Source organism: Brachypodium distachyon, chromosome 2 (assembly GCF_000005505.3).
Source record: "Brachypodium distachyon strain Bd21 chromosome 2, Brachypodium_distachyon_v3.0, whole genome shotgun sequence".
In the NCBI taxonomy this organism is placed as follows: domain Eukaryota; kingdom Viridiplantae; phylum Streptophyta; class Magnoliopsida; order Poales; family Poaceae; genus Brachypodium; species Brachypodium distachyon.
This window is the reverse complement of record NC_016132.3, coordinates 6,933,746-6,948,616: the sequence shown is the minus strand read 5'-3', so window position 1 is coordinate 6,948,616 and position 14,871 is coordinate 6,933,746. Positions and strand designations below refer to the sequence as shown.

The following is a 14,871-nucleotide window of genomic DNA, read 5'->3' as shown; positions in this document are numbered from 1 at the left end:
TCTGGAATGCAGAGTTATTACATTGGCATATTTGTTTTGCTTCATGATAGTGCACTTAATTTGTATTTGGATATGGTTTTCTTTGTGAGGATGTGATATGTTTAGGGCATTATATTTCATTACTTACCATGAATGTCAAGATAATACATGAATGTGTGCGAACTATAACGTGCTTTTTCATTGTTCTTTATATTTTGGTTCCAGAAAAAAATTGTTCTTTGAATTATTATTAATGCATGAGTAACATGATGTACATTATCATTGAACAAATTGATGCCGCACTACAGATACAAATAGGCAGGTCCTCCAGAATCTAAGAATACGTGTAATTTGTGTTGTTGCACCTCAATGAAAATTATATTGGGATTAGTTTTTTAAGAGCATGTAATGATTTAGTTCAAGGCATTGGATTTCACTTACCACTAACACAGTACTTAAATGTTCGCAAATTATAACCGGCTTTTATCGTCATTTATAAAAAAAATTCGAAAAGGGGAATGCCCCGGCCTCTGCATCAATTGATGCACACAGCCAAAACGTCATTTATATTTATTCTTAATGTATGAGCAAAATGACATTGTTTTTGGCGTTATACAGATAACACCTCAGCAAAAACTTCAATGGGTTTCTTCGGGTTTTGATAAGGTGGTTCAGTTTTGCGTTCAAGAAACAAATAATAGGTTGGTTGATCTATGATACGCCTATTCATTCCCCTATGTTAACCTGCAACGTTTATGAACTGTTTATCTGTTTTTTAGAGTCCAAGTATGTATTTGTTTTGGCTATATATTCGTGTTATCTTGCATGTTGCTGTAATTGACGATTACATTTCTGCCTTTTTGGTTACCGTACAAGTTTTGGATGATCTGGAAACAATACTGTATATTCAGTAACACGCATATATGATTTTTTTTCCTTACAGTTTTAACATGCATACATAATGGATTACTCTCTCCGTCCCATATTAAGTGACTCAAATTTGGTCAAATATGCATGTATATATATTAAAAAAACGTCTAGATACATATAATATGTCATCGCTTAATATGGGATGAAGGAGTAGTATTTAGGACGGTTTGGTCTATTTGCTAGGTAGTACTCCATCCGTCCCATATTAAGTGACTTTCTATTACATGTATATACACGCCATCCATATTTGATAAATTTGAGTCACTTAATATGAGACGGAGGGAGTAGTAGTTACGAAGCTATCTAGGTAATGATTTATACTCCGACTGCATAAATTAGGTGGCTCTGCTCCTAGCTTTAGTCCTAAAGGAAATGGAACTATGTTACAGCTTGTTGGAGTTTACATTGGCATGACCTCGGGAATCTCTATGCTAGATCCTAGAAGGTACTACCTGTTTCAAAATGTAAGACTTTTGGTAGGCTAATTTAGGAACAGGAAGAGTACTTGTAAGTACTTGTGGGCTTGTGGCCGAACAAAACATCATAAGAAACAGGGATGTCTTTGGTCTGCAACTTTCTAGTTGAATAGCATGACACTGAAAAAAAGAATAGTATACTACTCACATTTATCGTTCCCAGTGCATACTTGAGACACACGAAATTGAAGTAATCCTGCGAAAATGCTGAGGTTGAAAAGAAAAAACTCAGTGGCTGTGGGTGCACTGGGAAACATGACAATTTATTGATTTTTGTTGTTTTCAGTAGACGGAGGATTTCAAACATATGGTCCAAGACTTATTTCTGTTTTGCAGGGCACTAGGGCAGGTTGACTAAAAGGGGTAATGTGGAATCGACAACACACAAACAACCATGCACTTTTAAATTAAGAGCATGTACAATTGTAAAATACAACAAAGTATATTGTACAATGGGTTATCACTTGGTGCTATATCTTATAATTAATGTTTGGAGGAACAAAATTAATTAAATAAATGTTAAGAAAAGGTGAAGTCTAGTACTTTGCTCTATCTTGGCCTTCTCATTGTTGTGAAGAAATCATCTCTTATTTGAGAGAAGTCTCATGCTTTTTTTCATTTCTCTCTCTTTCAGATCGTCAATTATCCTGCGTGACATCGTTAAGAAAGATTGACGTCACCGTGTTATACATGTCCTAACCATCTTCTTCGAATTCAAGTTGACAGCACGCAACATTGCCTTACTCTCGGTTGACAGAGGTTCAACACTTACGCAACATTGTCTTACTCTCGGTTGACAGAGGTTCAACACTTAAAAGAACAGTTAGGAAAGTAGTTTCCTGCATCTGGTGTCCATAATAATTTCTTTTTCCTTGGTACCTCAATTTCCTCGTGTATGACCTCTTTCCTTTTGCTTCACCAACATATTAATTGCAGCAGTGAATTGCAACCAGGAAATGCTGAAATTCGACATGTGCAAGCTTGCAACCGTTGCTTTATGATGTACCATTCGAGATGGTTGTATTGTTTTACGAGGCTTGCTTAGGTGCAACCCCCTTGAATAATTTGAAAATGGTATTTTGGTACTTTGTCTTTTAGATTGGTTTCTTTACCCGTCATCCCAATTCCCAAACACTAAGCTTGACGCAAGTCTATATATATCGTGAAGGCCTTAAGTTGCCGTAACAATACTAATCACAGATTTAAGCAAATGGTGAACTGGATCATGCATGGAGGGTTTGTGCATGTCAAACACAATTCGACCCAGTAAACTTTGATCATCAATTCATCATTCGCTCCTCCAGCGACGTGCAGGTGGCTGCCGCAAAGGATGTCGCCATTCCTCGCTCCAAGCTAGCCGTAGAAGGAGTATCCCCTAATTTTCGGCCAGCGAGACCGGCGGAATCCCCATCTCAAGTCCTTCCAGCCGATAAACGAACAGCCCTTCCACACGTTCTAGACGGCCGCAGCGACACACGAGCCACCTTCAAGATTTTTTTTTTAGAATACATTCAAGATTTCTAAACACTGCTTGATGCAGTTCCTTGGGCTCGTTTGGTAGCCCACTTCCCCTCTGGGATCCCGGTCTCCTAGGTGAAAAAACCACGGGCCGAATTAATCGGAAGGAGCCCACGGATGCATTTGGTGGCCCATGAGAGGAGATATCCCTGCCATATCCACGGGCCATGGCCCTTCCACGGGGGAAGATTTCCATGACCCGGTACGTCGGGTACTCCCCTCCCCCCCACTCAAAAGAAAAAGTACGTCGGGAACAAAACTGCTCACTCGCTCTCGCGAATCGTTCGTGCCACGCCGCCGTCCTAGAGTTCTCCCATCGGCGACCGCGAGAGACGCCGCCGCCTCCCTCCGGCGACCTCGGTGACCCCGAGCGACGCGGCGCATTCCCCTCCAACGCAGCAGTATCTGGAGAGTCCCTACCATCCTCACCTAATCCGTGAGCTACTCATGATAATTTATGCAGCATCAATCAGCAATTATTTATCCATTTGCACACTCCAGGATTTCCTATGATTAGCATACGTAATCTCCTTGATATTTCTATGGCTTTTCATAAAATCTGGTGCTGAAGATTTTGCCCGTTTCCCATGTCGCCAAATGGGAATAGGGGTCGGGGATATCTCCCCCGCAAGGGGAGTGGATCCCATGCCGCCCTGCGTCCCTCAATTTTTCTGGTTTTGAAAGCCCTGGCAACCAAAGATTTTCCAGTCGAGCAGACGCGGCCTTTCATCAAATCTTCGATCTGGGACTCATTAGGCAATAGTGTGTTGGTATTTAAGCGAATTGGGCTCTCAAAACCCCTTCCACCCAAAAAGACTTGTGTTTTTTTAGAAACACTAAAAAAGCACTAATATGAGAAGGGTTTTTGATTGATATAAAATGAGGTGTTTTGTGGAAGTACTAGGAACAATCCTCTATTATCCTTTCTACCAAACAATCATTTGAAATTTCTAATGTTTTTTAATTTGTAGCGTAAAACCCACAATATGAAAACACAGTGCCAAACAAGGCCTTAGCGCTCAGATGCAGGTTAGGGAAGACACAACATCGTGTTTACTGTACTACTCTTTTAAACAAAGAGGCGTGCTCTAATCTCCATCATTGATTTGCATTGAAAATTGTACTCCCTCAGTCCCATATTAATTGTTGAAATATTACAGTATAGACGCTTTTCAGCCATAGATTTGTCCATATTTTGATAAATTTGAGACAATTAATATGAGGCGGAAGGAGTAAAAAGATTTAAGGGGCGCATACCGAAGCAGATTTACCGCCACAATTTGTTCTGTTTTTTAGGGCATTCGGAGGAGGATACTGGCATTGGTGTGGCTGAAGATTCTGCACCGAGCACAAGCATCATTGCTGATCACTTTTCCGCTAAATGGCCTCAAGCTCTCTTGCTCTCTTTACGTGCATTGTGGACATGCCCTTTGCCCTGAGCAGACGAGCACCTAAAAGTGCCGCATAGAGTAGCAGCCAGAAGAGCATAAAAGGAATACGAAATAGAAAAGGATGAAGGAAAGAATAAGGAATAAAGCAAAGCATGGTGCATGGACGTAACAAGGAAAGCTTCCCGCCGTGTTTAAGGGTAAGTGGCTTTTGATTGGCTTATGCTAGCCACAATGATTGATATCATTAATTTGTCCCGCTCTTCAAGTGTACCTACCAGAGCGGCGATCTTGATTTACCAGTATTATTGGTTCGTGGATCTGTCTGTTCGTTGCTGACAGCAACCCATTCGTCGAAATACAACTCTCTGCCGTATTCTACAAAACAAAATGCACAGAAACTATACTCGTAAACAAAATGTACAGCAACTATGCGTAAAATGAGCTTGTCTCTATCCATAGCAGGACTCTAGAGGGTCAACATCTCAAATTCCAAACCAGTTTGAACAGCAGTGCTTTCCTGCATCCTGCTTTGCTTTGACTTGCATACATCAGACATCAGAGGGATTGGTGGGCAGCAGGGCAGGACAGGGGAGACCACAGTAAAATCAAGAACACGGTCAATATGGGACCAGACAGACGGCTTCAGTCCGGATCAACCGAACTCTGCGATCGGATCAGGGACCCCAACCAACACGAACCGTTATCCTTTTTCTATGCTGGCGCAGGCCAGGTGCACATGGCAGGTTGCCCCGGCCAGAAGCCAGAGACCACCGCCGTCCGGAGTCACATGTACCATGGGGGATATGGCCATGGCCAACAGATCGAACCCCTTTTGTTTCCCAGCGGTTGCAGTGGGATCTACTCAAACTCAACCGGGAAATCAGTGGGAGCAGCCAGCTTTTGTGCTCACAGCTTTTATAAACCAGCACACTGCCACTAGCTATTAAGGCTAGAGCTAGAGAGCCCCAGCACCCATCTGTCTCTTCTTGGCCGCCTTCCTCCTTGGTGCTGGTGCCTGCCCTGCTCGAGAGCAAGATGGCCAGTGGAGCTCGCCCGTCTCCATCCCTCCTGCTCTTCTCTCTGGGGCTCCTGCTCCTCTGCTTCACCTCAGGTCAGCTCGCTGCTCAATTAATTACTCGGCGCCCCTTCCAGTTAGACGATCTAGCATTTTTGTTGCTCACTACTAATCAGTTGTGTGATCATCTCTTTCCTGTTTGGTGGGTGTTCTTGTGATTTGTTCTGTAAAGAGCGAAAATTGCGCACGGTAACATTTCTTCGGTTTTAGTACGCAGCAGTTCTGCAGCTAGAGAAAAACTTTTTTCTTCAGTTTCCGTTTCTTGTGGTTGTTGAGTCACGCTTTCTGGCACATATGTACTCATGCTATGCTAGCCGATTTTGGATATGCTATGATTGGTATTCTGCGATCTACATACGTGCTCTTGATTTAGCATTTCGATGCCTTGGATCCGTCATAGGATGATTTGTAACTTTGCTTCGAATCCCCTCACAAACTTGTCTAAAAACAAGCATCATTTCTCTGTTCTTCTGCAGGAACCACAGTTCGCTTGGCCGAGGCACAGGTACCCCCCCCTAAATTCTTCTGTAACCATCCCCATTCTTTACCCCCAACAACCTCTCATGACGATGAACTGATGCTCCGAATTCGAATGGGCGCAGAAAACATGGTGCGTGGCGAAGCCTTCAGCTGACGAGAAGGCCCTGATAGCGAACATCAACTACGCGTGCGGCAACGTGAGCTGCAGCGTGATCCAGCCGGGCGGCCCGTGCTACAAACCCGACAACCCCGTCTCGCACGCCGCCGTCGCCATGAACCTCTACTACGCCACCTACGGCAGGCACCCCTGGAACTGCGACTTCCAGAAATCCGCCCTCATCGTGCAGTCCGACCCCAGTAAGCACAGTGCTGCAGACACTCTCTGAAACTGAAACCTCTTCTCCAGAATTTTGCGTCTCTGATATACGAGTTTCTGAATAATGTATTGCAGGTTACGGTTCTTGCACATACTACTGATTTCCTCTACCGAGGTTGAGCCGAGGCCGTGGTCGATGCGGTCTGAGGAGTAGCAGCATATTGCTGCGAGCGAATTGCTCCAGCAACATGTGTTAAAATTAGCCGAGGAACAGCGTGTTGGGTGAGTTGTGCGTCAACTGTTGGTCTGTGTTTTGCCCGTTGGTTTCAGATGTCCATTCAGTGGGAACTTGTTATTAATCCATGTGTGTCGTATTAATAATTATCATTATCCTACAACTGCCTGTCTGTCTCCAAAAATAAAATGGGTCCGAATCACGGTAGATTTGCTGGTTGGATACTGACGCCAGATGTTGGCAGTACTGTTACCAGATCGCAGCGTAAAAACTGCCGTAGTAAAACGTACCGTAAAAACTGCCTACTAAGTTCAACGCTGCAAAACTGAACGAAACGATACAGCAGCGGCACGCGAGGGTTAGGAAATTCCCAAGCGAACGCGCCCCCACAAGGCCATTTTCCGTGTCGGTTCTCCCTCGGCCCCGCGGCGGCGCTCCTGCCGCCCGCGGCACGATGCAGCCCTTCTCGCGGCACGCCGGCTTCTTCGCCTCCCTCAAGCAGGTAACCCAGCCCACGGCTCAAACCCCACCCCGCCGCCTCCCTCCTCTGACGATCTACTCCTTCCTCCCCAGGTGGAAGACAGATTGGCGGCGGAGCAGCCTCAGCGACAGCCCGACCCGCCGCCGCCGCCGTTCTCGGACACCATGACCGCGTCCCCGCTCTTCCTCGGCACGTCCACGTCCACGGCCACCGACCGCGGCAGCGGGCCGGCGCTGGACTTCCTCACCCTCTCCAAAGACGACGAGGACCGCGCGCAGGAGCCCCAAGAGGACTCCAACAACGACGAGGATGACAGCGGGGAGGACATCACACGGCTCATGTCTCTCCTCGGCCTGTCGCCGCCGCCACGGGGTGGTGGCGCTGGCGACGACGCGAGCGCCAGCGGCGGATGCGATTGCAGCGGCGGCGACGGGTTCATGGCGAAGGTCGTCGGCATGGTCGGGCCCAAGTGCGAGAGGGAGAAGAAGAGGGTGGACGGCTGGATTCGGCATTACTGCCCCGGCGACGGCGGCGGGTGCAGGGAGCCCGCGAGGCTGGCGCACCTGCTGCTCGCCAAGGCTTCGTGGACCTGGGACGGAGAAGGTCCTGCGGATAGAGCAGCCCTTGCGTTCCCTTCCGCCGTGAAGGAGTTCTTGGCCCGTGACGCGCCACCGCCGCCGCTGACGAAGGAGGGGGAGCAGACTGATGCAGAGTGATTGGAGGAAATCCCTTTGTACTCCTGCGTTCCTGTTGGCCAACGCCTATTTCAGACACAGGGAGGGAGGGATATGCAAACTGAATATAGTTGTTCTCTCTGAAAGTGTCAAAAGCAATTTGTTGACTTCTCCAAAATTGGAAGTACATTATTTACCAGAGATTTTCAGGGACAAAATTGTGTTTCCCTGTACATTTTTCTCCAGTGATGGCCCTGGGACGGCTAAAACTCCAAATTAACATCACCTAAGGTGATACTTTACCCTAAGTTGTAATTTGTCGAGTACAAGGCCTATCTGCTGATCTGCCAATGATAAGACAACAAGAAATGCCAAAACATGTGATATTTTGTTCTGTCTTTAGACCATATTCAAATGGAAATCACATAGTCAAGCTGTAAAGAATAATCAGAAGGTTAAGTTAAGCTTCTTAGGTGAGTTTTTTTTTTCAAAAAGGAATGTTAAAACCTGCTCTTAGGTGAGGTTATGTTAGGTGTACGAACTGAATATGGTGAGTACTATGCCAGAAGCACCAGAAGCTTTCTTTCCAATAAACTTGAGGGCTAATATTCAAAATAATTTCAAATCTGTCGTGATATATATCTTCATTTGAATTGTAGGACAGGGCGGAGGCAAGGAGACCAGCTACTGTACCACTGCGTGTGTATGCATGTATTCATCTCTTATTGTTTCTCTAGCGAAAGAAGTGAAAAAACGCCACCACCGAGACTTAGGTGTGTTCGGAAGTCCAGCTTCCAGCTTCCCAAAAATTCGACGCGAAGCAGTGCCGAACAGGCTAGCTCCAAGAATCTAAATCTACGAAGCTGACCCAGTTTGATGTACAAAAAGCGGAGCGACCCTTTTGGCGATTCACGGATCAGCAAACCGTGGAGCAGGGAGAAATTACGGACGAACTGCCACCGCCAAGTGAAAAACGATTCGCTCCTCTCTTTTCTTCCTCCCCTCGTTCAGTTGATACCCCAACGCCACATCCCAACACACCAGGAGGGCTCTCCACCGCCGCACAACGTCGAGTCCATCCTCAGCTTCGGTCGCCGCCATACTAGCCCCCGCCCGAGGCGCTCCCACCACCGAAGCTTCTCCGCACCCCTGCCTGCAACCCGGAGCAATTCAATTCCTCGGTGTCAACATGCCGCAGCTGTTCTGCTCCCACGGTCGTGCGACCGCCGGGTCCTTAACCACCTCTGGTTGCAGATTCGGCCGCTAGGTCCCCGGCCTCCACCAGTTGCAGATCCGGCCGCGGGGTCCCTGATCTCCTCCTCCCCGGCCTCCACCGGTTGCAGATCCGGCCGCGGGGTCCCTGATCTCCTCCTCCCCGGCCTCCATCGGTTGCAGATCCGGCCGCGGGGTCCGTGACCTCCTCTTCCCTGACCTCCACCCGGTTGCAGCTCGTCGGACGCATCAAACCAACTGACCAATCAATTCAATTCCTCCTTTCCTGTTCTTGAATGAATCAATTTAATTCCTCCTTCCATGCACTTCAATCGATTTGAGGCCAATTGATGATTTGGGGGCAGGGATTTGCATTGCGGGGATTTTTTTCTCTTGAGAATCATTCGCGTTGCAGGGATTTTATTATTTCACGAGGCACCAACCACGAGCCCAGGGTGGTATTCCTTAGCAGGCCAGCCCGACAAAAATGGGCTTTCGCCCCAGATGAACTCAGAGCAGTACCGAACGTTTTCTGCTCCGATTCAGACGCCAGAGTTGTTGCGGGAAGCTGGATCGAGGGAGTTTCATGAAGCTGGACCGTTTCTGAACGCTCCCTTATTCGAAGTTCTGCCACCACTGGTAGAGGAAAGAGCAGTTGTTGAACTGATTTCAAACATCTCATTCCCCAATTAATCCTTTCACTGTGGTGAAATGTCGTCTAGCACATGTATTGTAGACACCGAGAAAAACTAACCGCTAGCACATATCCCAAAGGAGCCATTAAAAAAGTGATTAGAACTAGAAAAATGAAAATTATCTAGAGATATGTAACGGTTTTGCTATAGAGATATTGAATGATTTTTTTTAGGTATAAGTCGACGTGTTGGAGCAAGACAAAGGAGTGAGGATGACATCTAGATCTTAATTCAGCGGTTTTAATGCGTCGGCTAAGATTTATTTTTATTTTTCTTGAGAAAAGCCATCATGACAGGCTTTATTAATCAGGGAATGATGATACATCTTGTGTGACTACATCCAAGAGAAAATGGGGGATCATTATGCCAAACATAGCCAAGATCCCCTTCGCACGACTAGCTAAAACATGAGCAGCCATATTAACTTTCCTACGACAATGTTCAAACACAATCTTAACAAAACTATGATTAATGAATAACTATCCGCATAAATAGCAGCTGCAGGATTTAAGTTTTTTCTTAAAATCAAGCGACTGGCAAATTATAATTAGAACGGTTTTCTGGAACAGCTTAGAACGAGGAGGCTGATTGAATGGTCCTTGTTCTCAATTTTTTTTTTCGAATAGCTCCGTCTCGTGGGTTTTCAATAGAAGAAGAAAAAAATTCCTTCTGCAGGAATGTAAAAGTGAGTACGTACCCTGAGTACTTCTGACAATAGCAAAAGAATATCAGGACCGGCCGGCGGGAGTATATCTTGACCACCTCAACTCCTCAAGCAGTCAAGCCACACCGCAGGCAACAGCTCCTTCCACCTCGCCGTCTCCCTCCAGCAAATCCTCTTCCGGGTGGCAACACTGGCAAGAAATCAACAGAGAGAAGACTGGATTGGGACTGCAGGGAGGTAACAAGCCGATTTTCTAACTCAATTTGTCAAGAGAGTCTATCAAATGGACGAATTTTTTAGCTTCTGAAGCATGGGTATTTGGATCTCGGAATTGCTTCATGTACGATCTTTGGATCTGGTAAGAGCAGCAGCTTGTGTGCGTATGGTTCGTTCTTCTCCACACCATCGCGTTCAGCTGCACGCCAGGGCAGACCAAGCGGTCGAGCCAGGACAACACGGATTGGAGTGCGATCTTGCTTCGTCCGAATTTGGGGCGAGTTCTTGGATAAATTTTATCAGTCCTTGTCAAGTTGGTCTACTGCTGACTTGTTTTGGATCTGTGATGCGTGAGAGAGAATTGCCTGGCCTTTGAAGTAGGTACTGATGATCCAAATGAGACAAGAGATCGCATGCTTATTGCTTTGTATTTGCTCGATTGAAGAGCAGCTAGTATAGTATACCTCTTCTTTTACTGTGTTTATGTTCTAAATGGATAACCGATTGCTGAGCAGACAGGCTAGTGAAGTAGCATGGACCGTGAGTGTATCGACAAACATGAACAAGGATTGGAACAACCTTTAAGATTTTTAGTTGCCGAGGATTGTGTAGTTTATAATAGCATTTTGGGTTGTCATATAATTGAACAGATTGCAGGCATCTGCTGGAAGTGGATCTACTAGGATAGTGTGATTTTCCTGACATTTAGGGACAAACTATCATTCAAATTTGTATAGCAAGATAAGCAAGCACCCGCAAGTCCCCAAGTTAGTAATCAGTATTCCCATTTCTCCTTGCTTGGTATTCTTGGGCTTTGAATGAGGATATGACAATTGTTCTGTAGAACATTATGATGCCAAGGTGATTAAGCTACTGTTTAATTCCTGTATCTAGAACCATGGTAGGAGACTAGGAGGTATTAGCATTTTGAAGACCTGTGCCGGGTTTATTCTTGCTTATCAAGATAAGCAAGCACCCCAAGTCCCCAAGTTAGTAATCAGTATTCCCATTTCTCCTTGCTTGTTATTCTTGGGCTTTGAATGAGGATATGAGTATTGTTCTGTGGAACACTATGATGCCAGGTTAACTTTTGCTCATTTTTATTAAACAATTGAATCTAATGCAGTATGAATGAACAGAGCTGTGTGGAACCTCCATCAAGTTATGGATTCAACAGATGTTTATGGTCTCTGATTGTGATGACAAGTTCTTGTTGAGTTCACATGTGCTTGAAACTTTCTTAATCGGCGAGGTTGTGGAATGTGGATGTGTTAATACAGGCGATGGGTTGCACTTTACCCTATTATCAAGACTTCAAAGCCTACGTCGTGAAAAAATGTGATTGAATTTAGTAATGAAAGAAACTTGATTAGTTTAAGATCCAAAACAGCCTGTTCCATAGACTAAGGCACAAATGCATATTCCTTATAAGCCTTTGCATCTTCTTCATTTATAGTAGTATCCACGTCTTCTGAAATATGTAAAATCTAGCAGACCTAATGACAATGCAAACATGGGAAGTGTATTCTGTCAATTCAAGTGAACTGTTAAGATTCACCCATGTCAAGTGATCTCTCTATAGAGCGGAAACTTCAAAATAGTATCCTAAAGTGGTTAAGCACCTAGAATTTGCGCAATGATTACAGTGTATAAAGGTGTGAACAGACACAGATTTCTTTTTTATTATGGATAATTAAACTAGCTCAGACGATAGTAGCTTCTGTCAACTTCTGGTGTTGTTTTTTATCTCGAGTTATATTGCTAAAATAGTTTATGCCTTAAAAGTATATTTTCATGTCGTATAATTCACATCAATGCATTTTCTTTTTAGCATCATGTCGGAGATGAAAGACACCAATGCTACTGGGCATGATCTTGTTGGAAATTCCGAGCCTATGGACCAAAGTGCAGATAATTCCATGCCATCGGTTCAGCAACAGGTTATTTTCTGGACTATGGTCATTAAGCCAGTCTAGTTAATGGGAGCAACCAGCAACGCCTCCCAGTAACTAACACGATGAGTTAATTGTGTGAACACAAACATATTCTCCTATATGCAGGAACAAGCAATCAAGAAGAAATTTGGAGGATTGATCCCCAAAAAGACACCACTTATCTCAAAGGTCTGAATTTGTGTACCTCATCCCGTAGTGAAACAGTCAGTGTCAGATATGTACATAAACAACAGTTGTTCTCAGTAATGAAATTGATCTTTGTAATTATAGGATCATGAACGGGCCTATTTTGATTCTGCTGATTGGGCTCTAGGAAAGGTATAACCCCTTATCTGTGGCTTAATTTTTTTTTCCTGCAGTTAGAACTTGAGTTCCAAATTTCAATGCTGACATTACTAATGACATTTTGATCTTTAGTCTGGACAAGGTGTGTCAAAACCCAAAGGACCGCTCGAGGCACTTAGGCCGAAGTTGCAGGTACTACTCTTCATATGTATTGTAGGATCATATTTCGCACCCTAAACAAGAATATGTTCTGCAAACTTCTGTGTTTTTCTCAAGTTCAGCTCTTCGCCTAAAAAATAGTTCAGCTCTTCTGTATTCTGGGCATCTGGAAAACTCGTAGCATAAATATACTCATTGATGTAAATGCTCTTTTTTCCAGCCCACGCGACAACAGCAGCAACGTTCAAGGCGCACTATCTACACTTCATCAGAAAATGAGGGTACGCTTCCTTTTGCACAATGATGTCTCAACCCCTTCTGTGTGAGCACTGTGGTAACCTCACTAAACATCTGACATCCAAAATGCAGATGGAGAAGGTGCAAGTGCCGAGGACATGAACATCAACTGATCACAGCGTCGAACCTGTTATAGTTGGGAAGGTTTCATCACCCAAAGCAGCTTGCTTTTGTTATTCATGGACCAACTGCCGGGAACAATATGTGTGTGTTTGTTGCTTCCATAGATAAGGAAAGAAATGCTGTACTTTTAAGGACAGACAGTGATATATTCATGGGATTGATGCCTAAGATCCCTGCCAAATGGTAGCATAGACCAAAGCATTGTGTGTGTTTATACTCGAGCTTGAGGACAATTTGTCAACGAAACCTCTATAATCATTCCATGATTATTAGTGCATCATTGTGAGTTTGCATTGCAAAATTCAGTGTTAAAGACTTTTTACATCCCTTTTTTTTAATGTGATGGTATTCAAGCTCAAAATTACTTGTCATGCTCATCAATGGTTAGTGGGAGCGTCTGAAGATGTTTCTTTTCATATCTGAAGCTGTTAGTTAACCAAGGAAAAAAAAAATACTACTGGCTGGCTGATGCAGAATTCTGCTCGAGCTCAACGCTCGATCATGATGCCATTTTTTCAAGGCACAAAGTTCTATTGCCACTCCGAGATACATGTGGCTGAGGAGTCGGTGTTAATTACAAACAGTACATGCTAGCTCTTGAAGGACGTATGTCGACTTTCATCTGCTGTCCAGGTACTATCAAGCTAACACAAGACGTCATGCGAAACTTGTCCCGGCCAAACTAGTGTATCCTGTCCAGGTATCAAGCTGCAGGAGATCGGTGGAGTCGTCATCGCGTATTTATGCCTTTCGCCCTGTCGAGTATCGGTGTCGCATCGAGCGCCTTTCCAGGACACGCTCGTGCCGTCGTGCGGGTTGCGGGGTATAACTACGTACTGTACGCACTAGTGCCGCGCCGTCTCTGGCCGGGTCGGGTCGGTACGACGTAGCGATCGCACGGCATCACGGCGAACCTCCGGGATGGCGTTAGGCGAGGTGGCGCCATCGTTCGATCAACCGGGCCGCCGAAAAGAAGAAGATGGACGAGTGATTATACATGGGGGCGGCAGCCGAACGTGGCATGTTATCGCCTTATCGATCTGCTTCCAGGAGATGGCTTGATCGCTCTCTCGCCGCGAGTCCGCGACGGGGAGAAATTATAATGGTCATTGGTCAAGGAGATGAGAAACGACTGAAGGACTTACACCTCGTGAACAACACACAGTCACCATTGCGGAACGTTAACGTAGAGCTGAATGCCCCTGCATTCTACGGTAAGCAGTAGCAGGCGTGTGCTTGTCACACATTCTTTTTGCAGGGAAAACTACCAGGGAAGCTGTCTAAGATCCCTCTGTCTGTGTTCCTGCACCTGATGTCAAATCAAATCCATGTGCCCAGCTTTCAACTTTCCTTTTCTTGTTGAGTACTAGCAAGTACCGCGAGATTCTTGCGGGAACGTGCAGATGAACATGCGGCTACGGCTAGCCATAGGGATTAGCGAGAGACGATCGGAGGAGACGTCGCGATCGGAGAGCACAAGTGGTGGGCCCTTTGACGCACTACGACGCTCACCTTACTGATTTGCGACGGCGTGCGCTGCCAAAGCCCAACTTGCTACAGCAGCAGCAGCACCACGAGCCTAGTAGTGGACTAGTGGACCTGCACGTGCGTGTGCTCCCCCCGGTTAACATAACTCCTTGACATCACAGTTGCTTAACGAGGGTCGACTTGTGCATTTTATTATTCGTGCTCCGAATATATTGGATGATC

At 45.3% G+C, this 14,871-nt stretch overlaps 3 protein-coding genes across 3 annotated transcripts; all 3 read left to right on the top strand.

The window, feature by feature from the left end:
* Nucleotides 1-5,110: 5,110 nt before the first annotated feature.
* Nucleotides 5,111-6,560, top strand: LOC100846392 (glucan endo-1,3-beta-D-glucosidase). The gene is made up of 4 exons (XM_003566267.4): nucleotides 5,111-5,405; nucleotides 5,846-5,874; nucleotides 5,972-6,206; nucleotides 6,301-6,560. Exons 1-4 carry the CDS (start codon nucleotides 5,330-5,332, stop codon nucleotides 6,324-6,326), a joined length of 366 nt encoding a protein of 121 aa, XP_003566315.1. The 5' UTR covers nucleotides 5,111-5,329; the 3' UTR covers nucleotides 6,327-6,560.
* Nucleotides 6,561-6,706: 146 nt separating this feature from the next.
* Nucleotides 6,707-7,932, top strand: LOC100826430. Its single transcript, XM_003565521.4, has 2 exons — nucleotides 6,707-6,902; nucleotides 6,974-7,932. The coding sequence occupies exons 1-2, from the start codon at nucleotides 6,855-6,857 to the stop codon at nucleotides 7,595-7,597; spliced, it is 672 nt and encodes a 223-aa protein (XP_003565569.1). The 5' UTR covers nucleotides 6,707-6,854; the 3' UTR covers nucleotides 7,598-7,932.
* Nucleotides 7,933-10,180: 2,248 nt separating this feature from the next.
* Nucleotides 10,181-13,485, top strand: LOC100844259. Its single transcript, XM_003566261.4, has 7 exons — nucleotides 10,181-10,363; nucleotides 12,174-12,282; nucleotides 12,403-12,465; nucleotides 12,568-12,615; nucleotides 12,715-12,774; nucleotides 12,962-13,022; nucleotides 13,111-13,485. The coding sequence occupies exons 2-7, from the start codon at nucleotides 12,178-12,180 to the stop codon at nucleotides 13,149-13,151; spliced, it is 378 nt and encodes a 125-aa protein (XP_003566309.1). The 5' UTR covers nucleotides 10,181-10,363; nucleotides 12,174-12,177; the 3' UTR covers nucleotides 13,152-13,485.
* The last annotated feature ends 1,386 nt before the right edge of the window (nucleotides 13,486-14,871 follow it).